Source organism: Xenopus laevis, chromosome 1L, assembly GCF_017654675.1.
Source record: "Xenopus laevis strain J_2021 chromosome 1L, Xenopus_laevis_v10.1, whole genome shotgun sequence".
In the NCBI taxonomy this organism is placed as follows: Eukaryota; Metazoa; Chordata; class Amphibia; order Anura; family Pipidae; genus Xenopus; species Xenopus laevis.
In genome coordinates, this window is record NC_054371.1 from 151,595,137 (window position 1) to 151,620,588 (window position 25,452).

General features: G+C 39.5%; 3 protein-coding genes across 8 annotated transcripts in view; 1 reads left to right on the plus strand and 2 right to left on the minus strand.

Annotated features, from left to right (window-relative positions):
* Nucleotides 1–1,543, minus strand: part of acin1.L (apoptotic chromatin condensation inducer 1 L homeolog) — a 52,726-nt gene extending 51,183 nt beyond the window's left edge. Inside the window, exon 1 of the mRNA XM_018259573.2 lies at nt 1,058–1,543. Coding sequence (XP_018115062.1) covers nt 1,058–1,195 — 138 coding nt within the window. The 5' untranslated portion in view covers nt 1,196–1,543. The remainder of the gene's footprint in view (nt 1–1,057) is intronic.
* c14orf119.L (chromosome 14 open reading frame 119 L homeolog) lies at nt 390–5,874 on the plus strand. The gene is made up of 2 exons (XM_041565095.1): nt 390–469; nt 4,693–5,874. Exons 1-2 carry the CDS (start codon nt 397–399, stop codon nt 5,070–5,072), a joined length of 453 nt encoding a protein of 150 aa, XP_041421029.1. The 5' UTR covers nt 390–396; the 3' UTR covers nt 5,073–5,874.
* Nucleotides 4,360–19,413, minus strand: LOC108714878 (leishmanolysin-like peptidase 2). Of its 6 annotated transcripts, XM_018259585.2 has the most exons (15): nt 18,087–19,394; nt 13,560–13,644; nt 13,174–13,225; nt 12,942–13,088; nt 12,685–12,810; nt 11,841–11,925; nt 10,426–10,562; nt 9,787–9,967; nt 9,211–9,280; nt 9,043–9,139; nt 8,856–8,945; nt 8,478–8,600; nt 8,111–8,376; nt 5,996–6,181; nt 4,360–5,693 (listed from the first exon to the last, which is right to left on the minus strand). In XM_018259585.2, exons 1-15 carry the CDS (start codon nt 18,391–18,393, stop codon nt 5,483–5,485), a joined length of 2,163 nt encoding a protein of 720 aa, XP_018115074.1. In that variant the 5' UTR covers nt 18,394–19,394; the 3' UTR covers nt 4,360–5,482. The 6 variants fall into 6 exon arrangements, 5 of the variants coding, with proteins under 5 accessions (XP_018115074.1, XP_041421011.1, XP_041421008.1 ...); XM_041565077.1 differs by having other exon boundaries at nt 4,360–6,181; nt 18,087–19,400; XM_041565074.1 differs by lacking the exon at nt 12,685–12,810 and having other exon boundaries at nt 18,087–19,395.
* Between the last annotated feature and the right edge of the window lie 6,039 nt (nt 19,414–25,452).

A 25,452-nucleotide genomic window follows, 5' to 3' on the forward strand; every position in this document is an offset into this window, starting at 1 on the left:
GAAACAGGAAGAAAAGCGCTATAACCAGGTGCAGCACTAAACAATTTTAAATGATAGAGTAGGGGTGCAATGAGGGTGTGACCACCTAAGAACATTGTCATTTCATGCTAAAAGCGACAGAAAAACTCCCATCTCTAGTGATGGCTGCCTTTGCTGTAGTTGGACGCTTCGAAAATACTTCAAATATATGAAGAAACATTTCACAAAATGTCTTGATGTCCTTCATAGAAGGATACCGGTGACTAGAAGGATCTCCTCCTGAGGCAGTTAAGTTGTGTCACTACCATATTGCAAATAGAGAGGTCACAGCTCTCTATTTGCAATATGCTTTCGGACCGGCTCCAAAGCCCTCAAATGAAGGTCCAACAAGCAGTAGGCGGGTCGCGGACACAGCGCATGAACTCATGTAAACAGGTGGCTGTAGCCATTGCCCTCGGACACAACAGCGTTCCCAGTCCGTCGTGCAAAGGTACAGTAGATACACAATTGCACTACTAGCAAGACTATAGGGCAGATAATTCTTGCAGCACCCACAGGAGACGATGCTATCAGTTCCACATAGTCCGCCTAATTATATAAACACAGACGCAAAGCAGTTGTTAAATAACATAGCGTTTATTTGCGCTTAACCTTACACCGGTGCCACTTAACATTTCACTTTAACTTGTGCCCATAAAGCACGCTAAATAAACTAAAAATCGTGCTTCACACACGAATTTATTTAATCTCATTACGGCCTGTAAGACTTGTGTGCGAGGACGCACACTTGGGGTGGGCCTTAATAAGTCGACGTGCCCGCGCCCGTAGGAAGCTTATAAATTGGGTAAGGGCGGGAAGCTGCCTCTAGCTGTCAGACGCGCATGCGCCACAGTCACAAACAGGAGACAACGCATGCGTGCCAGCTGCCTTATTCCTGTACGCATGCGCAATTTCGCTACACCGATAGGAAGAGGAGGGGGCGGCGGGAGCGCGCTAGGTTGTTGTGGGGGGTGCGCGTTGCCGTACTTTTTGCCGTTAAAGCGCGACGCGGGAAAAGCAAGGCAGGAAATTGACTTACCCCTTTAAGACGCTTAATAAGTGCGTTTTTTTGGCCGCTTTTGGCCAGTCCCCGTTCTTCTAACGCGGCTCTCAAATCGGTGACCCGTAGGCTGTCCAGCGGCCTTCCGTCCAGCGTTACGTCTTCGAGCTCTGCCATGGTTTGCGTCCTAGAGCCCCACTGACCGGGGAAAAAGATGCACCGGTCGCGGGGCACTGCACGACCGAGCTCCGCTGAACCCGCTGCGTGACGTCAGCCTCGGGCACTTCCGCCTCCAAGCTCGGATCCAGTCGGAGAAACTATTCCTCCTCTTTCCTGTGACGCAAGTTTACTCTCAAGCTGATAGTCCGTCCCCTTAACTTGAACGAAGTAGTTCGTTTGTTTCCGGAAATTTAAAGGGCTTTTGTGGACCTGTTTGGAAAGAGCAATAGCGCCACGTAGTGATTTGTGTGTGATCTACAGTGCTTGCTGTGAAACATTCCTTTAAGCGTTTTTTTCTGACAGGTAAAAACCTTAAAACTATGCGTTATAAACAGGTCATATACTTGCAGTCAAGCTATATATTTGACGAATTAGTTCGTTTTAAGTAAATCAAAGGAACATTTTTGCATTTTTTTTGCTTTACTTGAAGTGGCTACTTATTGACCGTTCAAACACGAGTCCTTATTGTCATTGCTTTTTTGGCTCTAATTTTGAACTGGTCAAGGCGTTAAAGGGGTTGTTCACCTTTAAATTAACTGTTAGTATGATGTAGATGGTGATATTCTGAGACAATTTGCAGTTGGTTGTTATTTGTGTTTTTTTTTGTTTCTTTTTATTCATCTGTTGTCCAGTTTGCAATTTCAGCCATCTGGTTGCTAGGGTCCAGTTTACCCTAGCAACCATGCATTGATTTGAATAAGTGACTAGAATATGAAAAGGGGAGGCCTCAAATAGAATAACAAGTAATCCAAAGAAGCAATAACAAAATACATGTAGCCTTACAGAGCATTTGTTTTTGTGATGAGGTCCGTGACCCCCATTTGAAAGCTGAAAAGAGCCAGAAGAAAAGGGCAAAAACTATAGCCCAAAAATAATTAAGACCAATTGAAAAGCTGCTTAGAATTGGTCATTCTATAAAACATTAAAAGCTAACTGGAAGGTGAACCACCACTTTAAGGAACCTGTTCGTAAGCGTTTATAATTTTGACAATAGATTGGGGGTTCCTATAATGTGGGGATGTCCACCCAGGGGGTCCAGGATGATTAAGGTGAAATTTGGGGGGCGTACCTTTGCTCACATAAACATATATGTCCATAGTTTGTGAGTCCATTCAATAGAGCAGGTGTATGAGCAAAATGAGCATCAAAGGCATCAGTTAAAGGGGTTCTTCACCTTACAAACATCTTTTTCACCTTACAAACATCTTTTTCCTTTTCAGAAGGAAATACTTTTTAAAAATTATATTCCTTGTTTTATTATTGACCCTTTGTCCAAAATTGAAGTTTAAAGTTGAATATTCCTCTCTTCTTTTTCATTTGGGGATTTTAGTAATCCAGGTGCAGATTCTGAACTGCTACATTAGCTGATACATTTTTTTCAGCAGCATCTGTGGAATATTAGCAACTATTGTATCAATTTTAACAGCTGCCTTGAATGAAACTCCGGTATTCTGCTCAGCAGGGACAAAGAAAAATGTAATCAACTATAAGACATAAGAAGCTGAAAAATGAAATATTATAAAAAAAAAAAAAAAAAAAAAAAATTGATTTGAAAGTGTCATAAAAAAAAAAAAAAGGTCATGGCAATTAGGAATCAGGTTTTTCTGGACCTTCAGTCTTTTAACTTATAGTGCTGATGTGATTTTTGGTCCATTGGAAAAATACAAACTAAAAGAAAAGTCATTTTAAAATACTTGTAGCCCCCCACTTTTTTACCCTTAGTCACTTGTCTTTGTACATATGGAATGATCAAGTAATATGTAAACAACGTTTGTATTGAGACTACAGGGCGGGAAGATAAAAAGAATGTATTTGCTTTTCTGTGTCAATCGATGGTATTTTTGAAATGGTTAAAAATTGAATATTTATGTATTGTATACATAACGGTTTTCTGATTTTGGATTTATCAAAGTGTGGAATTAGAACTCCCCACAGAAATACCCACTTTCTATTAAAGGTGGCCATACACAGAGAAGATCCGCTCGTTTGGCGATGTCGCCAAACGAGTGGATCCCATCCGATTGAGATCTGGCCGACTTTCGGCCAGATCTCGATCGGGGAAGCCCATCGGGCCAATAAGCTTCCGACTCGGTCTGTCGGCAGCTTTTATCGGCCCATGTATGGCCACCTTTATTCGTATGGGATTTTTAAAGCGTGAAAGTCAAAGTTCACTATTTGATAAGTATGCTTCTAAAATCCCATAGAAATGCATAGAAAGTGGATGAATTGTTCTGTGTTGAGCTCTAATTTTAAATCTGCTCCCTAGTGTTCAGGTCTGTATATGTAGTAATCTGCAAAGTGCCCTTAGGTGTATTTTAACATTAGGGGGTTTGTTTATTAAACCTCATTTTTTTTTTTCTGGTCCAGTTTTTTCTTGAGCAAAAACTAGGTTTTTAGATGAAAAACTAAAATTGTATGCCAAAAAAGTCCCAATCAGAAAAATCCGCTATCTCAATCCTGTCAAAGTCATGTCCCTTTTACAGTTTGAATATATTATGATATGCGCTAGGTTTAGTCCAGTAATCGGAAAAATCTGGGGTTTTCGGGTGATAGCCACAAAAAATTTAGTGATTCGGGCGTCAAATCTGAAAAATTTGCGATTCAGGTATTCACTCGATTTTATAGAGTTTTTTTTCCCCAACCTGACTTTTTCGAGTTATTTTATTGATAAATAAGATAAAATCGTGGATGAGTGTGTTTGGTCAAGCTTGGTTTAATACAATTATGAGAGAAATTAGATTTTTAGTAAATAACCCCCTAGGTGTCCATACAAACAGTAATTAAGCCTGCTCTGACCCTATCACCAGGAAAGCTGTTTGAATAACAGACTGTATGGGAAAACTATGAAAGTAGGTGATTAAACACCACTAACAACATTATGATACTTTGTATTATGTTTAGATTAACTTCCTTTTAAAGTCTGTATGCACCAATGTTTGTTATTCGCCTATGTTATTTCTGCTCCGTTAAACGATTGGCTGATGTTTTACAAAATCATGTATGATTATACTTAGTCCTATTTTGCTACTTAACAGCTGTGTTCACTCCCTAGAAAGTATACCACACACTTATTACTTTTTAATATCAGAATATCCAGACAGTAATGAGTACAGAGACAAGTATTGAAACTAGCATAAAGTACATCTTTGTATATTTTTATATATATATTTCGTTTTGCTGGAATCAAAGCCATGGAGATATAATGCAAGTCAGTCACTGAATAATATGGAAGTCCTGTCACTTGTAAGTCAATAAATATGTGCCCACATGCTAATTCAGATTTGCATGAGTTCTGCAAAGGTCCTGACACTTTATTAATGTTTTGTTACACACCCAACAGACTGAATAGCTTTAGTTTTAATTCCATAAACTTGCCCTGTGTTCTGAATTCACATTTTTCATGTACATATGTCATTGCTTTGTCACTCTAATTTGCCAACCCTTTTTATTGACAGGCCTCTCACATAGTTTTCCGATCTGTCAGGTCATGATGGAGACCGAAAACTTCCTCTCGTATATCCCTTTGCAGGAAATGCGATGTGTTCTGCACTGGTTTTCTGACTGGTCAGAATCACAGCGCAGTCGTTTTCTTCAGGACCTGGTGTGCAAGGCTGTTCCTGGAAAGCTATGTTTGCTTTTGGATGGATTGGGGTCTCTTCAGCTATCTGCCCCACCACCCAGTTTGTTTCAGTGCCAGCTTAGACTCTGGGATCAATGGTTTCAGGGATGGGATGAAGACGAGAGAAATCAATTCTTGCATCGCCTTGAGGAGCAGGATCCCGGCTTTGTGGCCAAGTTCTACGAGGAGGTGGCAGGGACTGCAGGGAAGGACTAAGGAAGGGTATTTTCAGTTTAAAAATGCAGTCGGCTTCCACAGAGCATGAAAAAAATGGAACATGTACCATAGGAGACAGACTGGCAAAAAGAGATATAATCACACTTTCTTCCAAAGTGCCTGTCAGTTACAACTTATTTTTATTGGGATCCTTTCTTGTTCTTTCATATAAATCCATGTATATGTGGCAAGATAATTGTCAGCTTCTCTCTGTGCTGATTTGTGGAGGTCTTTGCTTTTTTACAACTTGTTCAAATGGCTGTAGTTTCAGCAGAAAGCACTAATGGTTATGTACCAAGCACTTTTGCATTTTGCTAGGTTTTTCACAAAACCTAGCAGCAAATTTGATTTGACAATTTGGAATTTTTACATGAAATATGTTTTACAGAAAAAAAAAACGATGTCCTTAGTCACACAAGGTCCGCTGGTATTTGTGGCCTTTCATGATTACTTGTTTCTGGTGGATAACTGCTGCCCACGCGTAAGAATTGTCTTCGCAGTTTATACCAAAAGAGAGCAAATATGATTGCTGCACCACAAACCGCACAGCAGCCGCCTCCAATCACATAACTGTAAAGCATATGACTGACATATAAAGCAGGAGGATCAGAGTCTATAAACCTGTGGAGAAATTGAGCGAGACATTAGGAGCAGAAGCCAATAAATAGTGGCTTGTCTGAGCAAAGAAAAGTGTTGACAAAAGGAGACGGTTGGTGCAAATGAACTAACAAAGAAATACTTGTTAATATTAAGGTTCTACCAAAAGTTAAATGCCATTAAAAACTTTAGTTTTGTCTCAAAACCGATCTTTTGTGGCATGTTCATTGTTGTGTAATAAGAAATCGGGCCACAAGGTTGACCTTTCTGTTATAGGCCATGTAGAAGTAGTGCAGTGGGGTCTGTCTGTGGTTTTATTCTCTCACCTGATGCTGACTGTAGAAAAGTAGGAGGAATTATATATTATATATGGAGCACCATCTTGATTCAAGGTTAGCAAAGAAAATGCTGCTGTATCTGCTTCAGGGGTAGGGGGGCAATCTGTGGACCATTTTCCCACAATAGCAAATGATAAGTCCAGGTCTTCTTTCATATGGGATTGGAGAAAGCATCTGTTGTATGAGGGAAAGAAAACTCTTAAAGGAAAACTATACCCCCAAAATGAATACTTAAGCAACAGATAGTTTATATCAAATTGAATGACATATTAAAGAATCTTACCAAACTGGAATATATATTTACATAAATATTGCCCTTTTACATCTCTTGCCTTGAACCACCATTTCGTGACTCTATCTGTGCTGCCTCAGAGATCACCTGACCAGAAATACTACAACACTAACTGTAACAGGAAGAAGTGAGGAAGCAAAAGGCAGAACTCTGTCTGTTAATTGGCTCATGTGACCTAACATGTGGTTTGTATGTGTGCACAGTGAATCGTACGATCTCAGGGGGTGGCCCTTATTTTTTAAAATGGCAATTTTCTATTTATGATTACCCAATGGCACATACTACTAAAAAAGTATATTATTATGATAATGGTTCATTTACATGAAGCAGGGTTTTACACATGAGCTGTTTTACTCAGTATCTTTTAATAGAGACCTACATTGTTTGAGGGGTATAGTTTTCCTTTAAGTTGTATGTATTACATCAGATTTCCAAAACAATTTGCAGATGTTTATTCCCCCTCCATAAAATGATTTTAGTTTATTACTAAAGAGTTCTGTGTTATTTTGCTATGTACTTGACATTTTATTAGTTTGGCCAGAGAAAGTTTGGCCAGAGAAATAAGTCTGTATGGGTAACCATTACTACATTGAGGGGGAATAGCTTGGAAAGAGCACTGACAGTACAGAAAGAAAGCTAGAAAGAGAAGACAATTCACTTGTGCAAACATTGACTGGGTTGGTGGTATTTATTGCATTAAAGGAATATGAATTATTGTTAGGCGAATATCTTAATTTTCACCAGATGCCACAAGTTCTTTTTGAACTTTGATACACACTGATGATAACTGCACTGGGAAGCCTAATATTTTCAGCTATGCTCAGATTTGTTTAAATGTCTTTATATAAAGTGATACAATTTATTGAAGTGTTGCAGTGCTAAAGAATTAATCATGTGCAAAATAAATTTAGTTTGTAACTGAACTGAATTACAAAAGTCCATAATGTTTGTAGACTGGAAATATTTGTTTCTGTATCTCTCTGGATTTTGCACACATTTGGGATTCAATACATTTCCATAATTTGTTACACTGTACACTTTAATTCAGTTTCTTTATATACATTGGAAAATATAATGTACTGGTACAACTGGTGTGTTGGCTTTAGAAATTCTACCATACTTTATATAAACAAGCTAAAAAAGGATAAAAGACACAGGTTACACAGTAGATAGCAGTTTTTAGAATTTTTGTAGTATAGAATGGGATTCAATAGAGCTTATCCCCTACTGTGTATCTTGTGATTAAATGGCTGCCCCATAGCTAAACAGCAGTTTGTTTATATAAACTATATAAGCAAACTCACTAGTGATGTGTGGGCCAACCTGAAACCTGCAGGTCGGGCAGCTTCAGGGCTGACTAATGCACAAAATCTTCGGGTCGCGGGTTTGGGTCGAGCTCTTCTCCTGTTCTCCCCACCTACAACCTAGCAGTTCCGGCTACCAGTGCCAGAATTTATAGACTTCCGCCTGGGTCTATAAATAGAGGCGCAGGGCAACAGTACATTATATTGTTATTCCTTTAAATTGCTAATTTTTACTTTTCCTTTAACAGTCACTTACATGTTAGAAGACAAAAGCAAAGGTCTGATTGGTTGTTGATGGGCTACATTACTTTGCCTCTAATTTCTTTAGGGGGTTTAGTGGTTGAGGAAACCATTCCACACGTATGGAGTAAAATCAAAATCTAATTTCTGTACCCAAAATGGTTAACATCATTACAGCAAAGCTATGCATGTACACATTCAGCAATTACATTCATTTTCTTACAATGTTTAAAATTGTTTTGCAAAGGCATCTCTTCCATACTTTACCTCTGCACTCCTGCTTTCTGAGCAATAACTCCCAACACTTCATCCAGGAGAAAGGATTTAATTTCTGAGGTCCATTTGTGTCTTTGGGACACTTCCACCTGCACCCTAAACTGCACAATTCCCTCAGTAGGGTACACATTGTTTTCCTTAACTGTGGTAATTTGGCCAGTGACATAAGTAGGGGTTAGTGTTGCAACGTGAGGGGTCTGGAATCCCAAACATAAACAACCAGATGGACATTGAATGAACCCTTCATAACCTGCAACCTAAAAGGGGAGAAAAATCCAGATTCAACCTTAGAAAATAGAATGCTCTGTTTTTTGAAAAATATGTTGTAATCAGCCCCTTAAACCTGCCAACAACACACCTGAATCCAAGCTCCAGCTGGGCAGTCTGTCCATTCTGATTCATGAACTTTGACCTGGAAGTGGTTTTCACCAAGACACTGATGCAGATAACAGCGACCTCTGAACTCTTGATTTGGTGAGGCCTGTAACATGAACCAAGAAGGCCCCCATTGTCATCCTAGCTTTATTTGTGCTGTCTTGCATGTCATTAGGTTATCTATTGTGCCCTGTTGATTCTATTTTTTTGTTAGTCGTGCACTCTCTTTACACGTGTATTCAAGTTGCTTTTAGGTAAAAGTCCTATATTTTAGTTAAAGGGTATCTTCCACAGAACAGTAATTAAAGATTTGCTGCAGTGAAACACAATTTTGGTTAAATTGAGAATGTCATGCACTTACCCCCTTTGTAAGATTTGAGTAAAAGCACCGACTCTGTGCATGAAATATCTCATCTGGGTCCCCACTGTTTTGATGCCGCCAGCATTCCCCCTGCAATGGTGGGTGAGACTGTATGTAACAGGAGAGTAGACAAATATACATGTGAACATTTTGGGATAGTAGAAAATGTGTTGCCAGGACTACTTACGCCATGTATAAGGGGACTGTATATGTGACATCCCTCTAGATAGGAATCTGTAGAGCAGTTGCCTTTGTCCAGATGCAGATGGTGACAACCTAGCTTGCTTTAAGAAGATACAAATATTATAACTTTAAGTGGGGCATAGACTTGTGCTTACTTTATGTTAACACCCACCTTCCTGTACAGAAGAATCCAGTGGAGGAATCTTGACATGTGGTGGGAAGACCAAAATATCTACCTGCACCTGAATAAAAAGAAATCTCTTAACTTTTTAATTATACTCAGGGATGTAACTAAAGAGGAAGCAGACCCTGTGGCTACGTATAGGGGCTTCATGATGTCCTAATTCATATACAATTTCAATAAATATTTGTAGAACAGGTCAATCTATAGACATTTTGGGGGCTTAATTTGCTGTGGGGCCCAGTAATATCTTTTTACGCCACTGGTTAGACTGTCCAAAATTCTCTGCATCAAGGGCATGTCTTTGTGTCCCCAGGAATTACCTCAACTGACAAGCTTAACACCCAAAAACGAAATGTGGTCTAAGTGTTTAGGTGCAGATGGAAACTAGCATGTAGTAGTTAGTCCACTTTATTACCTCCCATTATACTGTTTTAGCACTTAATTCATACACAGTCACTTCAGCAATCATATTAGTGGAAGAGGGCATTCCTTTTCTGTTTGGTCTCTAAACCTCACCACAAAACAACTGATATTGAATCCTCAATGATCCATAGGTTCTCTTACCTTTACCCCACATTAGTTGACTTTTAATGGTTGCATTAACCTTGTACCACCCCATGTCTGTAAAGGCTGCTAGAGTGATGGGATCCAGATGTGTGAGGTGGGGTGGACTTAGCAAGGCTGTCATTATGGAACCCTGAAAGAAACGTGATTCCCAGTGGGAAGAAGCCAAGTTTGGAAATCCCTGTTGAAAAGAAAAATTAATATTCTGTATTGTACTCATGATGACCTTTTATTTACAGTCAAGTTTTTAATATAGAAACTCTACAGGGTGTTATATTGCTTTTATTCATTCAAACACTACATCCATTTTATTCGTTTCATCCAGTGGCATCACATATAGATATTTAAAGACCATATTCCTGTCACTATGCTATCAATAATACCACTCCTGCATGCAGTTCAGGTTATTTCTATGGTGTGCTTTTTTAAATAATTTGTATTTGAGCAATGGTTGTTCAAGGTTATTTCCTCTCTGTGGAGAACTAAATGTCATTGTAGTAGTATGATGGAAGAAGTTCAATAATACATGTGTTTGTTTTAATGTTTAATTTCATGGTTTCATTTACCCATGCCTTTGATTTAGACACAGCATTATTATGCATACATCTGTAGCCTAGTGACTTGAAATATACCACTCACCTTATTCTCGAGAGGTGCCCCCACACCTTCTACTCCTAAATGCTCCCCCATTTTCTGCATTACAGTTGGGGTATATATACGAAACTGACCATTTTCGTCTGTATTTGTGACACGAGTACGAGAAGAGCAAGCTTCCCCTATGGGTGATATGGAAGCAAGGGGATATATATTAAGGGGCAGATTTATTAAAGGTCGAGTTCTGTTTTCCATGAGCAAGGGCATTTTTGAGTCAAAAATCAATTTTTTGGGGTTAAAAAAAGAAATTCGAGTTTTTTTAATAATAAAAAAAAAATCTCTAATTTTTCGAGATTATTATGTACCCTGGAAATAGTTTGAATCTGAAAATACACCATCTAAAAACCCTCTTATTTTTTCTAGATTTATTATACCCTGAAAATAGTTTGAATCCGGAAATACACCATCTAAAACCTGTGGAGGTCATGTAGCAGTCCCTTCGGTTTCACTCAAAAACCCGATCCATTCAAGGGTTTTTTGCTGAAAGCTCAATCAATTCAAGTTTTCAGATTGTTAACCCCGAACTCCCTGATTCGAGTTTTTCCCATTCTATTATTTTCTTAAATTAGAAACCATTCGAGTTTAAAAAAAAGCTCACATAACTCTAAAATTTGAGTTACACAAAGCAGATTCGGAGAGATTAGTTGCCCCAGCGATCTGCTCATGTGGCCAGACCCTAAATGAGCAGATAATAAAGTAACTAATGTGGAAGAGGATTCCAATTTCCAAAGTTTTGTGCTAAAAAAAGCTTATTTCAAAGGTCTTTGGTAGTTTTGGGTAGAAGGAGACATCTGAAATGTGCCACATTGTACACAAAGCAACCTTTTGAAGATAAAAACTGTACTGAGCGTGACATGGGTATAAGCTTTTAAATGTAAGTACAATTATGAAACTCAAATACAATACTGTTTGCACAATTAAAATTACTTATAGGAATATTGCTATAAGTAGTCATTTTCCCTGTGCAAACAATATTGCAGTGTAGTTTTACTGAAAGTGATACTTAAGGATGTAAAGGTCATATGTATTTTGGCTCTTCTTCCCAAGCCTTTCCCATCTGTATTGGACTATAGTGTTTGAGGTTCTGGGTTGACAGAAGTTCTCAAGGGAACCCTATGCAAGATTTGTTGCTACAACAGCAAGGTTCTTTTGGATAACCATACCCCCATACTTCAGGGAATAGAGAAATATTATATTAAAGAGATCATTTATTTTTTTTATACTGCTTTCTGGCCAATGAAAGCCCTTTAAACTAGACAATGCCTATAAGCCCTCTATTAACTAACACGAAAACATGATCATATTAAATTTATTGTAAGGTTTCTGGAAATCTTTCCTTATTTGATTCTCTTCAGAGCACCTGTTATGCATACTATGAATACAGTGGTGTGTTTATTTACCATACTCTGCAAGACTGCAGTCTAACCAGCTTGCATACAGACTGCTGGAAAAGCCAAGAGTGTGGAGTAGTTCATGGAGGGCTACCTGCAGGAACAAATCAATGAAATGATTAAGAAAAAATAGGTTGCAAAATAGCTAGTAGCTGCGAGGTTGAAAATACCATCTGAGCAGTTCAGCATTTTGGGGACCTGTAGACAATGTGGGAGATTTATTGTAAACCATGATCTAAAGGGACACTGGGGCTCATTAACTAATAATCAACCAAAAGTGCACTTGTGCACTATTTTATTTAGTCTAGTATAGTCCTTGAACTTAAGGGCCAATGCCTAAACCTTGGGCACTTTTGCCCTCCAATTTGTGCCTGAATATTATCCATCCACTTAGACCAGTGGCTCATGAGCAACATGTTTCTCACCAACCCCTTGGAAGTTGTTCTCAGTTGCCACAAAGCTGGTGCTTCTTTTTGTATTCCTGGCTTGGGGGCAACTTTTGGTTGCATAAAAACCATGAGTACTGCCAAACAGATCCTCCTTTAGACTGCCAGTCCATATAGGACCTACCAAATAGCCAATCAGAGCCCTTATTTGGCACGTTAAGTACCTTTTTTTCATGCTTTTGTTGCTCCCCAATTCTTTTTACGTTTGAATGTGGCTCACAGGTGAAAAGATTGGGACCCCTGACTTAGACTGTAAGCTGTATAAGACAGGGACCTCCTTTCCAGCATGTCACTTACCACATGGTAATTAATTTCTATGTATTTATACTTATTTATTGTATTTATTATATTACTTGTCCTCCCTGTGTGTACGTTTGTACATTGTTTAAAGCCCTGGAAGTTTTCACCTGTATAATGTGTCTTTGGTTGTATTCTTCTTCTCTCAGATGATCAGTACAAAACACAATCACCCCAGCAAGAGGACGCCCAGTTGGGTCTTGCTGGCAGTAAGAAGCATAGGCAATAACTGAAGGCTTGAGAAGGAAATCACACGGGAGAAGTTTGTTAAATAATAGAAATATTTTTATATCACAAATATATATATTTGTGAGATACAGATAATTCAGGTTATGAGGCATATACTGTACATTGAGCTGAGCCTCACCTGAGCTGCACATTTCTGTGTCTGAGCCACTTGCACATACAAAAGAAAATCAGTATCAGGAACACCAGCACCATCCTCAATCACTGTCCTTGGTTCTTTTTCCAGATCACTCCACACTTTAACTCCTTGTAAGTGGAAGTCAGGGATCTAGGGGGTTATTAAAGAGATTCATATACAAATACAAGGAAAAAAAATACCCGCAATTCTGGCCATTACACTAAACATAACTCACTGTGACGTCCAAACACTTTTCTCCTTGATAGGAAGTTTGCATGTATGCACACCTGACAATGGAAAAAACGAGTTAGTGGCAAAAATAAACTCATCTGTCACATGTGGCATTTTTCACCATAACTTTCTCAGAAGAAAATTTCAGAACCTGTCCCTGATTGCTTCTTATAATGGGGTTACCAGATCACTTGAAAATTCAGGGACATTCTTAAAAATACATGTTGCAAAGCCACTTTGCATTTACAGTAAATTAAATTGCAATCAGTGCAGCCCTTCTAGCTGGATTTTCTACATGTATCCTTGAATTTCCATGTCATCTGTAAACCATTTGACTGGTTGGTTGGGTATTATTAGAGCAATTTTTTTTTAGAGAAGAATGTCTCTTACTTGTTGTCATTGGGTGCTCTCCAGACTGAGCGGCAAAATCTACTGATATCTCGGTTCAACAGAAGGGAGCCTTCAGATCTATGTACTAGAAAAAAAAATATTAGCCATAACTGAATTCAAATATTCAGCATCTTTGTTTGAAATTGTTTTGGATGAGCTTATGGCTAGTGCCACATGGGGCTGATTCTCAACCAACATATACACCCCACAGCCTGTATTTATAATCAGCCCTGTTTTGCCCTAGTCAGGGTCGGACTACGGCATTGGAGACCCACCAGGGCGCAATATGAAGGGCCCTCCTCGCAGTCACTGGGAGCCCCCTCCAGACCTCCAAACTCACTCCAGTGCAAATTCATTGCATTGTGTGCATGCGCGAACACCTGTACTCTATGTTCCAGCCGATCGGGGGGAGAAGGTCTGGGCCGGTGGGGCCCATGAGAGCCAGGGCCAACCCGACCCGTTTTTCCCCCGATGTCCTGCCAGCCCAGTCCAACCCTGGCCCTAGTATAAAAGCAGGTCGAGAATCAGCCCCATGTGGCTTTCACCTACTTTTGAAACGGCAAAACCAGTGATCTGTGGTCATATATAGGCCATAGCAATTTGTTCCAATGCCTCTTTTCCTGGAATGATGTACAGTGGGTGCTCTGAACAACTTGTTGGAAAGGTGGTGATGAATGTAAACAAGGGATGCACCAAATCCACTATTTTGGGGCTGAATCACAAATCCTTCATGAAAGATTTGGCTGAATCCCAAAGCGAATCCAAATCTCAATTTGCATATTCAAATTAGCGTTCACTTCCTCGTTTGTGATTTTAAGGATTCAGCTTTGGTTTGACAGGCACTTGAATTCATCTGAATCAGAATCCTGCTGAACAAGGCCAGATCCTGAACTGGATTCAGTGTATAATTAGTGTAAACAATACATTGTGATTATTAAGTGCAATTAATAATTGATTCAATGAGTTTTATTTCTTTCATTTTGGGATAGAAAAGGGTGCCCCGGCAAACCGTTGGGAAGTGGAGGAGATGGGGCCATAACAGGGTCTAGGAAGGTAGACATAATGTTTAGGGGTTGTGGGACATGTAGTGCAGAAAGTGATCAGGAAGAGTCAGCAGCCATTTTATTTTAGCAGCTCCCCCCCACCCTCCCTTATGGGGTTGATGGGGAAATGGAAAAGGTTACGGAAACAGTCGCAGCCAATGGCGGAAAAGGTTTAGGCCTGAGGTTAATGGTTGTGGATATCAGGCGCTGTTGAAAGGGGAGGAGTTAAAGGGAAAGGGGGCTAGCCTCAGGGTTGACGCAATTTAAGGAACAGGGGATCTCCATTAAATCAGCCTTCAGCGGCTAGGTGGGGGAGATCCAGTGGGTATATTATAAAGTTGGTTATGTTTGGAAATGTATATGAAAGTTAACTTGTGTTAATAAAATTTGCTGCGGCCTTTTCAACCCATAAGGTGTGTAGACTGGTTAATTTCAGGGGTGATGCCGGCGGCTGGAAGGATCCAAGACTTGACACTGCCCATGTCAAGGAATTTTGTCTCTTTGAGGCTTTAAGAGCAGATGAACATCTAGTAGGGTTGCCATATTGCTGGATAAAAAAAGCCAGCCACCCTGTCCATATCAGCAACCTTTCTTGTCAGCTTTAGATTGGCATCTAAGTGGAGACTGATGGGCAATGCTTACGGGACCGCAGTATGAAACAATGCTTCAATGTGCAGCTATTGAATTATTATATGCCAAACATGTAGTGCAAAAGTGAAGACACGCTTGAAGAAACCATACTCATGTATTTATGTATTATTCCTTGCCTAGGCCAGATTTACAGGGTGTGCAGTGACCCCTCTCGAAGGTAAAGGCACTCAGCCCACACGAGTTACCTGTGGATACTGACTTGCATGCAGTTTGTCACTCATGTCAGCAGTGCTGGGTTATGCCTGGCAATTCAGGCTAATGGCTCAGTGTTTCCCAGCAACAGGATAGTGTTGCCGAGGAAACGCTACTTGCCCAATCGACAAACAAGCTTGTGTGGGACTGTTGCCTTTATTTTCAACAACTATCCTGCTGTCTTTATTATATATAATTTTTCTATAAAATGCTCCCTATTCATACTATATATACTCGTATGGTATGTTGATGGCACTGCACTATATAGATACAGGGCCAAGTTATAAAAGAAATGGGTATTGTTGTGAGGTCGGGTCTCCAATCTGAAGGGAATGATAAATGCCCAATTAGTTCTCCTCCGTGTGCTGTTAAGACTACAACTCCCAGAACCACCAGATAGCCTCCAATTGTGGGAGTGAAGGGAAAAGTCACCTCTCTACCCCAACAGAACCAGTAGAATTGTAAGAGCTGAAATTCACAGTTTTTGTTGTAACAGGAAGTTTTTCATGTGGGACAGTGTAGTAATTCTCTCATAACAGCAATGGTGGACAGAAGCCCCTCTTGCTAGTTTGCCTCACATTTCGAAAAAAGGAAATACAAAGAAAATCTGATTCCTTATTGTATAGCTGTGTTCTTTGATCTTTGTTTGAAATCCTGCTTGTTTAATATGAAAACAATAAAAAACAGTTAAACATGAAGAAAATCTGATGAACCAAATGTAACCATTGTGTAAATTTAAAAAATAGTGTTTTTGAGAAGGGATTGCTGACAAGGTGCCTTTAACTTATATACAGTGATTAGTTATTAGATACACTTAACTGCACTTATATCATATCTACAAACTTGTAACTGACTGCAAATTATCCTATAAATCACTGAATAAATATGATATAATGATCAGCAGTAATATTACCTCACACGTGAACTAAGAATCTCAATGGGGTATATTTATCAAAGAGCGAATTTAGAGATCACCACCGTCCGCTAGAGGGAAATACCACCTCTCTCCGTTCATTTCTAGGGGATTTTTAAAGGCGTATTTATCAAAGGGTGAACTTTCACCCTTTGATAAATACGCCTATAAAAATATAAAAAATCCCATAGAAATGAATGGAGAGAGGTGGTATTTCCCTCTAGCGGACGGTGGTGATCTCTAAATTCGCTCTTTAATAAATAAACCCCAATGACACATATCCTCTGAAGAACCCAACACACCTTTTGCTTTACTATATGTCCATACCACGTTGCCCCCCCCAAAATTCATTACAGAGCCCACTGTTACCAAAACGGCATAATGTTCACAAAAACCCCTACATACATAATAACAGAGATTAAAAACTGAAATTATATGTCAAAAAATGCAGTCACCAATAATTATACAATTTTGGGGATACAGTACATGACCATAGAAGTAAACTTTTGAAGCTCAGACTGCCTTTACAGAACTAGCCAGCACCTGTTACAATTGTACTTTCTGGTTCAAAACGGGTTGCAATCTTATAAAGGTAGCTGATGTTTATTAAGATATATGTAGGAGGCGCCTGGGGACTAGAGCTTCTGGTTTCTTATCTCTACAGGGCAGCGTGTTTGTCACAAAGAGTAGATATGTACCCTCTTCTTATCAGTTCAGACACACTACATGCCATACCACATGGCATTTTATGTGTGTAAGCGTGGGTGGAAATTCACATATTTTTATATGGTCATAAAAGGGAGATAAAAACGTGTACAATAAGGAGCTGACATTGACAACGATTTTAGCACTGTTGTCAGGAATATGCAATTAGTGTTTGGTGTAAGAAACAGAAGAATGTGTAATGAATGTTTTATTAACTATAAGATCCCTACGCATATGAAATAAGTAATTTCCAAAACAATTAATTAGCCCTTTTTTTCCCTGAAGGACTATTTTCTGATTTACCCTGACAGATTTGTTAAGAGTACAGGTGATTTTAAATGCAGCTTTCCAAATGTTTTTTTTAAAGGTAACCATACGTTTTTAAATTAGAATTTCAAGCATTCATCTGACAGCCAAAAGTTGGCAGGGTATGAGTGTTGTAGTTTAATGACATTGGGAGGGCCATACTCTGCCAGTAGCTAGGGATACACTGAACTCACCTGTGCTGAACCCCCAAATCCTCTGTATTCGATTTGGGCAAATACCGAACCAAATTCAAACCCCCTGCCCCACCGAAAATTGCAGTTGTGTGGGCAGAAATTGTTAATTTATATAGGGTTCAGATCCTCCTGAAAAAGGATCGGATTCAGCTGGATCCCAAACCAAAATATGGGAATCAGTGCATGTTTAAAAAAACAAAGCTATGCAGTTATGCTCACAACCCAAGATCTTCTGGATCATTACTAGCAGTGTACCTATCTTGCCCACGCTTCCTCTCCCTTTTTAAAGCTATAGAGAAAGCAGGTCCAGGCCCTCCACGACCATAAAGTTTCCTTCCTCTATAGTTATAGTCATTCTAAATGTGGTTTACACTGTTCAATTAGTCTTTGTTTACAGTGTCCTTCTTAATGGAAGCTCTCTATAACTTATTATACATTTCTAATAACAAACTCTGTTACAGCCACTACTGACTAATAGTAACTGTGAGTCCCCACAACAGAATTAACAGAATGAAATGCTCACCTGAAAGTGTACTGGAGAGCATTTGTGTAACTTCTTGCAGGGCAATCTTCAGTTGTCTTATCTGTCCTTGACTGATGAAAGCATTCTCACCTAAAAGATACCATGGAGTGACCCTGAGAGGCTGGAAATAATCCGAAGAGGTGGAACGGGGGAACAGACGGGGGACTCTTGAGGAAATAATATTGGAAGACACCACAGGGGTTTCTTGTAGTACAGAGTCATGAATACAGGCCGAAAGACACATGCTTGTCATGAAAGACAGCCAGACCAGTCTGTAAATCTGAAACATGCTGAAAGAAACAGTCATCTAGTTGCTTTAGTTTGTCAAATCCAAAGTCAGCTGTGAACATCTCCAAAAGAAGGCTGTATAAGGCCACTATCCTAACACTTCTTAACAGGCACGCTCCAACTGTCCAGTCTTTCTGATACCCATCCTCCCTTTTGTTGTGGTATGTACAGCCTAGCAAAGTTGATCAGCTAGTTTCTATAGCTCAGGAAGTTAATGATCAAGAAACAGAGGGAGAGAGAGAAAGGGAGAAGTGGGCAGAAAGCGTGAAAGAGGAGGGTGAATGTCATGTGTGAAACAGAAAAGGAGGAAAGAGAGAAAAAGGAGAGGGGAAGAGTGATAAGACAAATAAAAGCAATTTTGATCATTGTATTTATGTTTATAGAAAGCCAAATAAGCGATAAGACAAATAAAAGCAATTTTGATCATTGTATTTATGTTTATAGAAAGCCAATGTTTATAACTAAACAGATAGCTGTCTCTGTGAGATCTCAAGCTTGGGATAGCGATGTACAAGTGGGTGTTGGGAAATGCTGCCTGCTAGATTCCATAGCAGAGGTGAAACTACAGGAGGTATGATGCAGCTGCACTGGGGCCCTGCGAGAGGGGATCAATGGGAATAAAAAATTTGTTTTTTACCATTGAAGAAAATAAATAAATGGAGTATGCAAATACCTATGTATTGTGTGCATTAGAGGAAATAACTACAGGTATGGAAGAAGCAGACCCTGCAACTGCTCGGAGGCCCAAGAGGTATTGTGAGCCCAGTGAGGCACTGATTGGCTGATAAGCAATTTTTTAAATATGTGTATGAACTTGTTCCCAGATATGTATGTCTTATTCCCAGAGGTTAGTGGGGGAGCCTTAAAGGTGAACTAAACCCTAGAATGAATATGTCTAAAAATGTATGTATGTATGTTTTATGTACTTAACTTAAAGTTTCAGCAATAGGGAACATGCTAAGTGGATTCTGAGCAGCTGTTCAGAAGCTAAGCTTAGGGACTGTTTAAAACAGAAAATGAGGTTGACCTGCAATATAAGCTGATGCTACCGGGCTGATAATTAAAGTAGAAACAAAACCCTTATTAAAAAAAAACCCTACCCCCCATAGACCCCACTCCCTCCTCACCCACAGCCTAACTGCTACCCTGGGCAAATGCCCCTAACTTTTTACTTACCCCACGGTGCCGATTCAGGGATCGGAGTTCACGGCAGCCATCTTCCGGGGCTTGCCACCCATTTCGGTGCATGCGCGGTTGTCACAAACTAGGAAATTGCTCCAACTGCGCACGCGCTGCTCCACCGGTCTCATTCTCAGATTACCGAATACCCGGAAGATGGCTGCTGTAAACTCCGATCCCTGAATCTGCACTGAGGGGTAAGTAAAAAGTTAGGGGAATTTGCACAGGGTAGCAGCTACGCTGGAGGGGGGGAAGAGGGAGGGAAGTCTATGTGGGGTGGGCGGTAGGGGTTTCTTTTGATAAGGGGTTTGTTTCTCCTTTAAATGCTGATGCTAGTTTCACTGGTTTCTTTGCTGCCTATAGTAATTATGTCTATTTATTAGTAATCAGCCATATATTGTGACATATATATATATATATATATATATATATATATATATATATATAGTGAATAAAGTACCCCCTTTTGTAAAATACAGGGATATTATAAGTTACCGAGGAGTTTCATGACCATATAAAAACACGAGGCCGAAGGCCGAGTGTTTTTATACAGGTCATGGAACTCCGAGGTAACTTCTAATATCCTCATATTTTACAACTGGGGGTACTTTATTTATTATAATACACAAATTTCAATGAGTCATGTGACAGAAAAGACATCAGAACTCACCGTTTATAACTGATGACATCAGAACTCACCGTTTATAAGGATATAATTTACAGGATATTCATGGCTTTTGTGTATTATATATATATATTTTATGTGTATATTTTGAGTCAGTCTCTAAGCTCAGGTAAGTGAAAGCAGCACAGAGCATGTGCAGAGAATCAGCACAAAAGAAGATGGGGAGCTACTGGGGCATCTTTGGAGGTACAGATATTCACTGATAGGGCTGTGGTTGCCCTGGGCTGGTATAGAGGCCAAAAACATAATGTACAAAATTTCTAGCTACTTCTTTAGTTAGCTTTAATAATTCTCCTTCAAACTGCTGTGAGGACCAGTGACTTAGAGTTACACCACTAGAGTACATTCTGATGTACATTATAATGGAACCTGAGAAGTTAGGACTGTGTCAAGTTCTTCTACTTCCTGAAAGCAAAGGGGTGTTATCATAGTAAAACAGGAATTGTAACTGATTTACATTAAATGGTATCAGGTGCTCTTTTCCAAGCAACAAAACACATCCCGTGAATAGTATTCCTCCTTCAACAAACACTACAGTCAGAATGACATATTCAGGCAGTTAGCATTCTCCTGGCATCAAACCCAGACAGCTCCTTCGGAGATTAAGTCTCCACTAGAAGTAAAGAAAGTTTAGTCAAAGGATATATGAATTATATTAAGCTCAGCTGAAAATAATGGAATTAAAATTCCATGGGTGGATTTTTGTTTGGCTACCTGCTCTGTAATGGCAGACATTTTTATCTGTTGCACAAACGAGCCGCAATAAAAAGTAGCACATCAAAGAAAAAAATGTTACTGGTCTTTTAAGCAATAATGTTGAGAGTCCTTGAAAGAGAACATTGCATACACTAATAGACAGCTAAATAATTAATACTTGAATCAGGAGCATGCAGGCAGTTTATCACCAAAATAAAGCTGGATTCTGTTATAGGCATGTAATGAAAGTGGCAATAAAATTGGAGGCAAGTCTAATTTTCTGCGTGCCCATTTCTTCCCTTTATCCAGAACATAAAATAACCATCAGTCATATCAAACTCTTAGTCCGTTCATGCTTCAAAGCCAGGCAGCATAATATTTATATCTGAAGAAATGATGCCTGCAGCTCAATTTTATATTCCATTCCAAATGCTGTGCATGGAATGGACAAGTAGGAATAAGCTATTATATACAGAAGAAAATCCTCTGGCAGCAGTACTGGGATAATGAAACCGAGCTTTGCAAACTTCGGATACAGGGGAATGAGTCAGGAGGGGAACTTTTACAGTCGCCTCAGAGCTGGGGGGGGGGGGATCAAAGCCTTCCTTTCATCATGGTTTCTATAGAAGCTATATGGGTAGTGCTAAAATCCAACTTTGCATATTAACCAAGTTAACTTGCATTCATGTCTAATTTGCATTTTCTTGCTAAATAACAGGAAGGGAATGCTGCTGAATATGGAAATGTGTGGAATTACTCATGGTGATTTGTATGTTTGTGTTGTAGTTATACGGGGTTAAGAAAAACTCGCACCCGACCTTAATCCAAATCCTGAGAAACCGACTCTAACCACTGTAATGCCATGGAAGACGGCTGGGGTACACCGGTATGCAAGTATATAAAAAGGAGCACGTCCGGCGGAAATGTGGCACTAGCAGGTCGCTAGGGGCTCTAGGAGTTCGGTCTGCACCCACCCGAGGGCTGGAAATTTGTGAAGAAGTCGACTGAACTTAGGGTTGCCACCTTTTCTGGAAAAAAAATACCGGCCTTCCTATATATTTATGCTTTTTCCCTATTAATAACATTGGGATCAAGCAATACCGGCCTGATGGCAACCCTAACCAAACTCGCCCCAAACTCGTAGGTAGGGTCACCTGGCCGGTATTTTACCGGCCTGGCCGGTAAAAATGAAGCTTGATGCCAATGTTATTAATAGGAAAAAATGGCAAGAATATAGGAAGGCTGGTATTTTTTTCCAGAAAAGGTGGCAACCCTACTCGTAGGTAAACCCGCAGTTCCCACGGACTTCGGGTTGGTCCACATCACTATTGTGTTTGCGTTTAAACTGTGTGTATGTGTACAGCAGTATAATAAAACGTATAAGTTGTTAACCTCAGATATGCCAGTGTTTAGAAAGAATAGACTGCAGCTTATATTTTGGGAAGTGTCCTCTTTTTGAAAACAAATGAACCCTTTAATATGTAGAGCACAAGTATAATTAAATAAAAATAGGCTTATAAACAGTGGAATAAAAATACATGTTTCAGGGGTGAGATTTCAGGAAAAAAGTATATACACTGTATACAGTAAGTATATAATGTGTTTATATGTTTAAAAGTATATATTGCAGAGTAGCTACCAATGACTACATAAATACATCTGTTAGTAAGACATGCACATATTCTTATGGTTGCACAAAAATATAATAAAGAGTTGAGCATTGTTACAGACATACCACTAGATATTTAAAAATAGATAAATGAAAAGAGCATATCAGAGACAGCAAACCCTGTAGTAAAACCTTGTATTGTTTTTGCTATTGTGTATTGCTGCAAGGGTGGAAGTAATAAAAAACTCCAAATATCCCTTCTACACAGAGTGCCCGCCTCTTGCCCGCCTTGATGTTTCCTTTGGTGTGTCCTCTACCCCCTTACTGATATGTCAACCACTATGACAGTACTCAAAAAGGTTTGAAACAAAACTGTTTATTGTTGTTCATTGTACGGTTCGGATGACAATGTGGAAGTACTATGTGTCTTCAGAGTTCTGTAGGCTGGGATACTCCCAGTGACTACAAATCTAGAACCACGTTTGTGTACAATTCCTTTCTTTGTCTTTTTATCTGCAAATAAAAATAAAAATGATTGAAAAAAAAAAAAAAAAACTCCAAATATTTATAAAAAAAGTGAATGCAGTGCAGCCACAGGTCTTAAATAATGTCAGAAAAGTATAATGGTAATAATTTTAAATGCCAGTGTGTCGCCTTCTCTTTCTGCTAATACATTCAGTAGGGCATAAAACTGTTAAGCTCTTTGATGTGGGCATATGATTGGGGGGGGGGGCTTCTTGTATGCAGGGATGTCATGCATAGATATGCCAGAGCTTCTGAATAATGTAACAGTGGGCCCAGGGCAAAGAATTTTTTTTTAGTGGGACCCCTCTGCCTCAAGAAGTTTGTGGCAGAGCTAAGGTCAAGTAGGTAAACTTGAAAATAATAAGACAGGCAACAAAGTAATGGTTAGTAATTCTCTAATTATACCTTTTGATAAGGCAACTATATAATTATTTTGTCTGCAGTTTACATTTCTGAGATTAAAACTCCCAAATGGCTTTCCTCAGTGTCGGACTGAAGTGACTAAGGTCTGCCAAGGCTGCCACCTCAGGAGCCCAACATCCCAGTTGCGAACTCTTATCCTCATTCATGGAAAATGCTGGCAGCCTCCAAGCCACAACCCCTCATGCATGTGCTGTACCTTTTACCATTCCCTTGCTGCTGCGATCAGGAGTAGAGCAACCAAACAGCACAGAGTGGACTTGTGTCTAGGGGTCCACAAGGGTCAGGGCCCATCTGGTTTTTCCACTGTGTCGTGCTGCCCCAGTCCAACACTGGTTTCCCTTTCTTATTGGACAAAGATCCCCAGAAACTGGGAATGATAAAGGAACTAGCCCCTGCTTTTCTATAAACTAACAGCAAAAGGCAAAGCTGTTCTCAATGCTACATCTTTAAAATATAAAGCAGGGTACAATGAGGGTGTGATCACCAAATTCTCACATACATAAAAAAAACCTCAGTTTTTGGTAACGTTTTGCACAAAATGCCTTAATGGCCTTATATATTGATATGGTTAAGTGCAGAACATATTTTCTTCTGTCTGTTGCAATGTTTAGTGGTGAGCACAGCTTTCCTTTTTGATACCAATTGATCTGTATATAATTAGCAAAGTTATGCTTGCGTGACACCACATGTAATCTATTATTATTATTAACACTTTATGATGGGTGGGGGGCAAGGGTCACATAACTGCCAGGAAAATCTCCTCTCCTGTGAAGCACATGACAATACATGACCCTTCATATAGATTGAAAACAACACATGTAAAACATGGTTTGTGTGGCAATCCCAGGTAATCGATCGAAAATGTCCAAGGAGCGATTACTCTGGATCTCCACATGCAACAATTCCAGCAAACGTGAAGGAGCAGGTATTGTCTGGCCATGAAGCACCTAGCGTTGCCACTTTTGCAGGTGGCTAAACCTGCACAAAGGGGTGGGACTGATAGCATTGGGGGTGGAGCAGTGATGTTCGGGTGGGCATAATGACATCAGCGATGATGTTGCGGAGTTATGATGCCAGGTCAGGGTTATTGCATCACTATATGAAACTGGCTGCATTTCTGTCCAGTTTTCTCAATGTTTTAAATGGGACAGAAAGTTTTGATTGGACAGCCCTTTAACAAACTGAGATGTCCAGTTGAAACCCATATGTCTGGAAACCCTCTATCTATTCTGCCCAATGAGTAAGACCAATCCTTTAACTTCAGGTATGGGATCTAGTATACAGAAATAAGTTCTCCAGAAAGCTTTGAAATACAGCAATGCTCATTTAGAAAAAATATTTCTTATTTTTGATGATTTGCTTCGGTTTCTGTAATTACAAGGAATGAACTGCACTCGGTAACAACTAAGCCATGTCAAGGTGAGTATCTTGGTATTTAATTGGTTTTCATATATTGGCCAGATTATTGTTCACATTTCATAAGGCTGAAACCCGAACAGAAAGTTGAGACCCAAACAGGACTTAGAAAAACCGAACAGGTGGCAACCCTAGAAGCACCCCTTAAGTCCCATCCCATAAGTTTCCTATGGGTCCCTACTACTAGAAAAAAAATGCTACAAGACCATTTTACTCTAAAAAAAAAACAAAAAACAGAATTGCTTTTTAGCAGTGGTCAGCATGGGCATGGACAGCAATGGCCTGAAAAATGGTCAATGTTTATGTAAAAATGCTGAGCTCATCATCAAAAGCCCTGTCCAAGCAAAAAATCCTGTTATCTACTGCTAAGGGCTGAAATTGAAGTAAGAAAAATGTACTGTACAGCAAATGGGCAAAGACAAGATAACATGAGACAGCAAACAGCTCACTGTCTGCTACAAATCATATAAACAGTGTGTGATGTCAAAAAAATCCTTATTTGTAAGATAGAAACTGTAGCTTGGTACTTTTACTTACAGGAAATG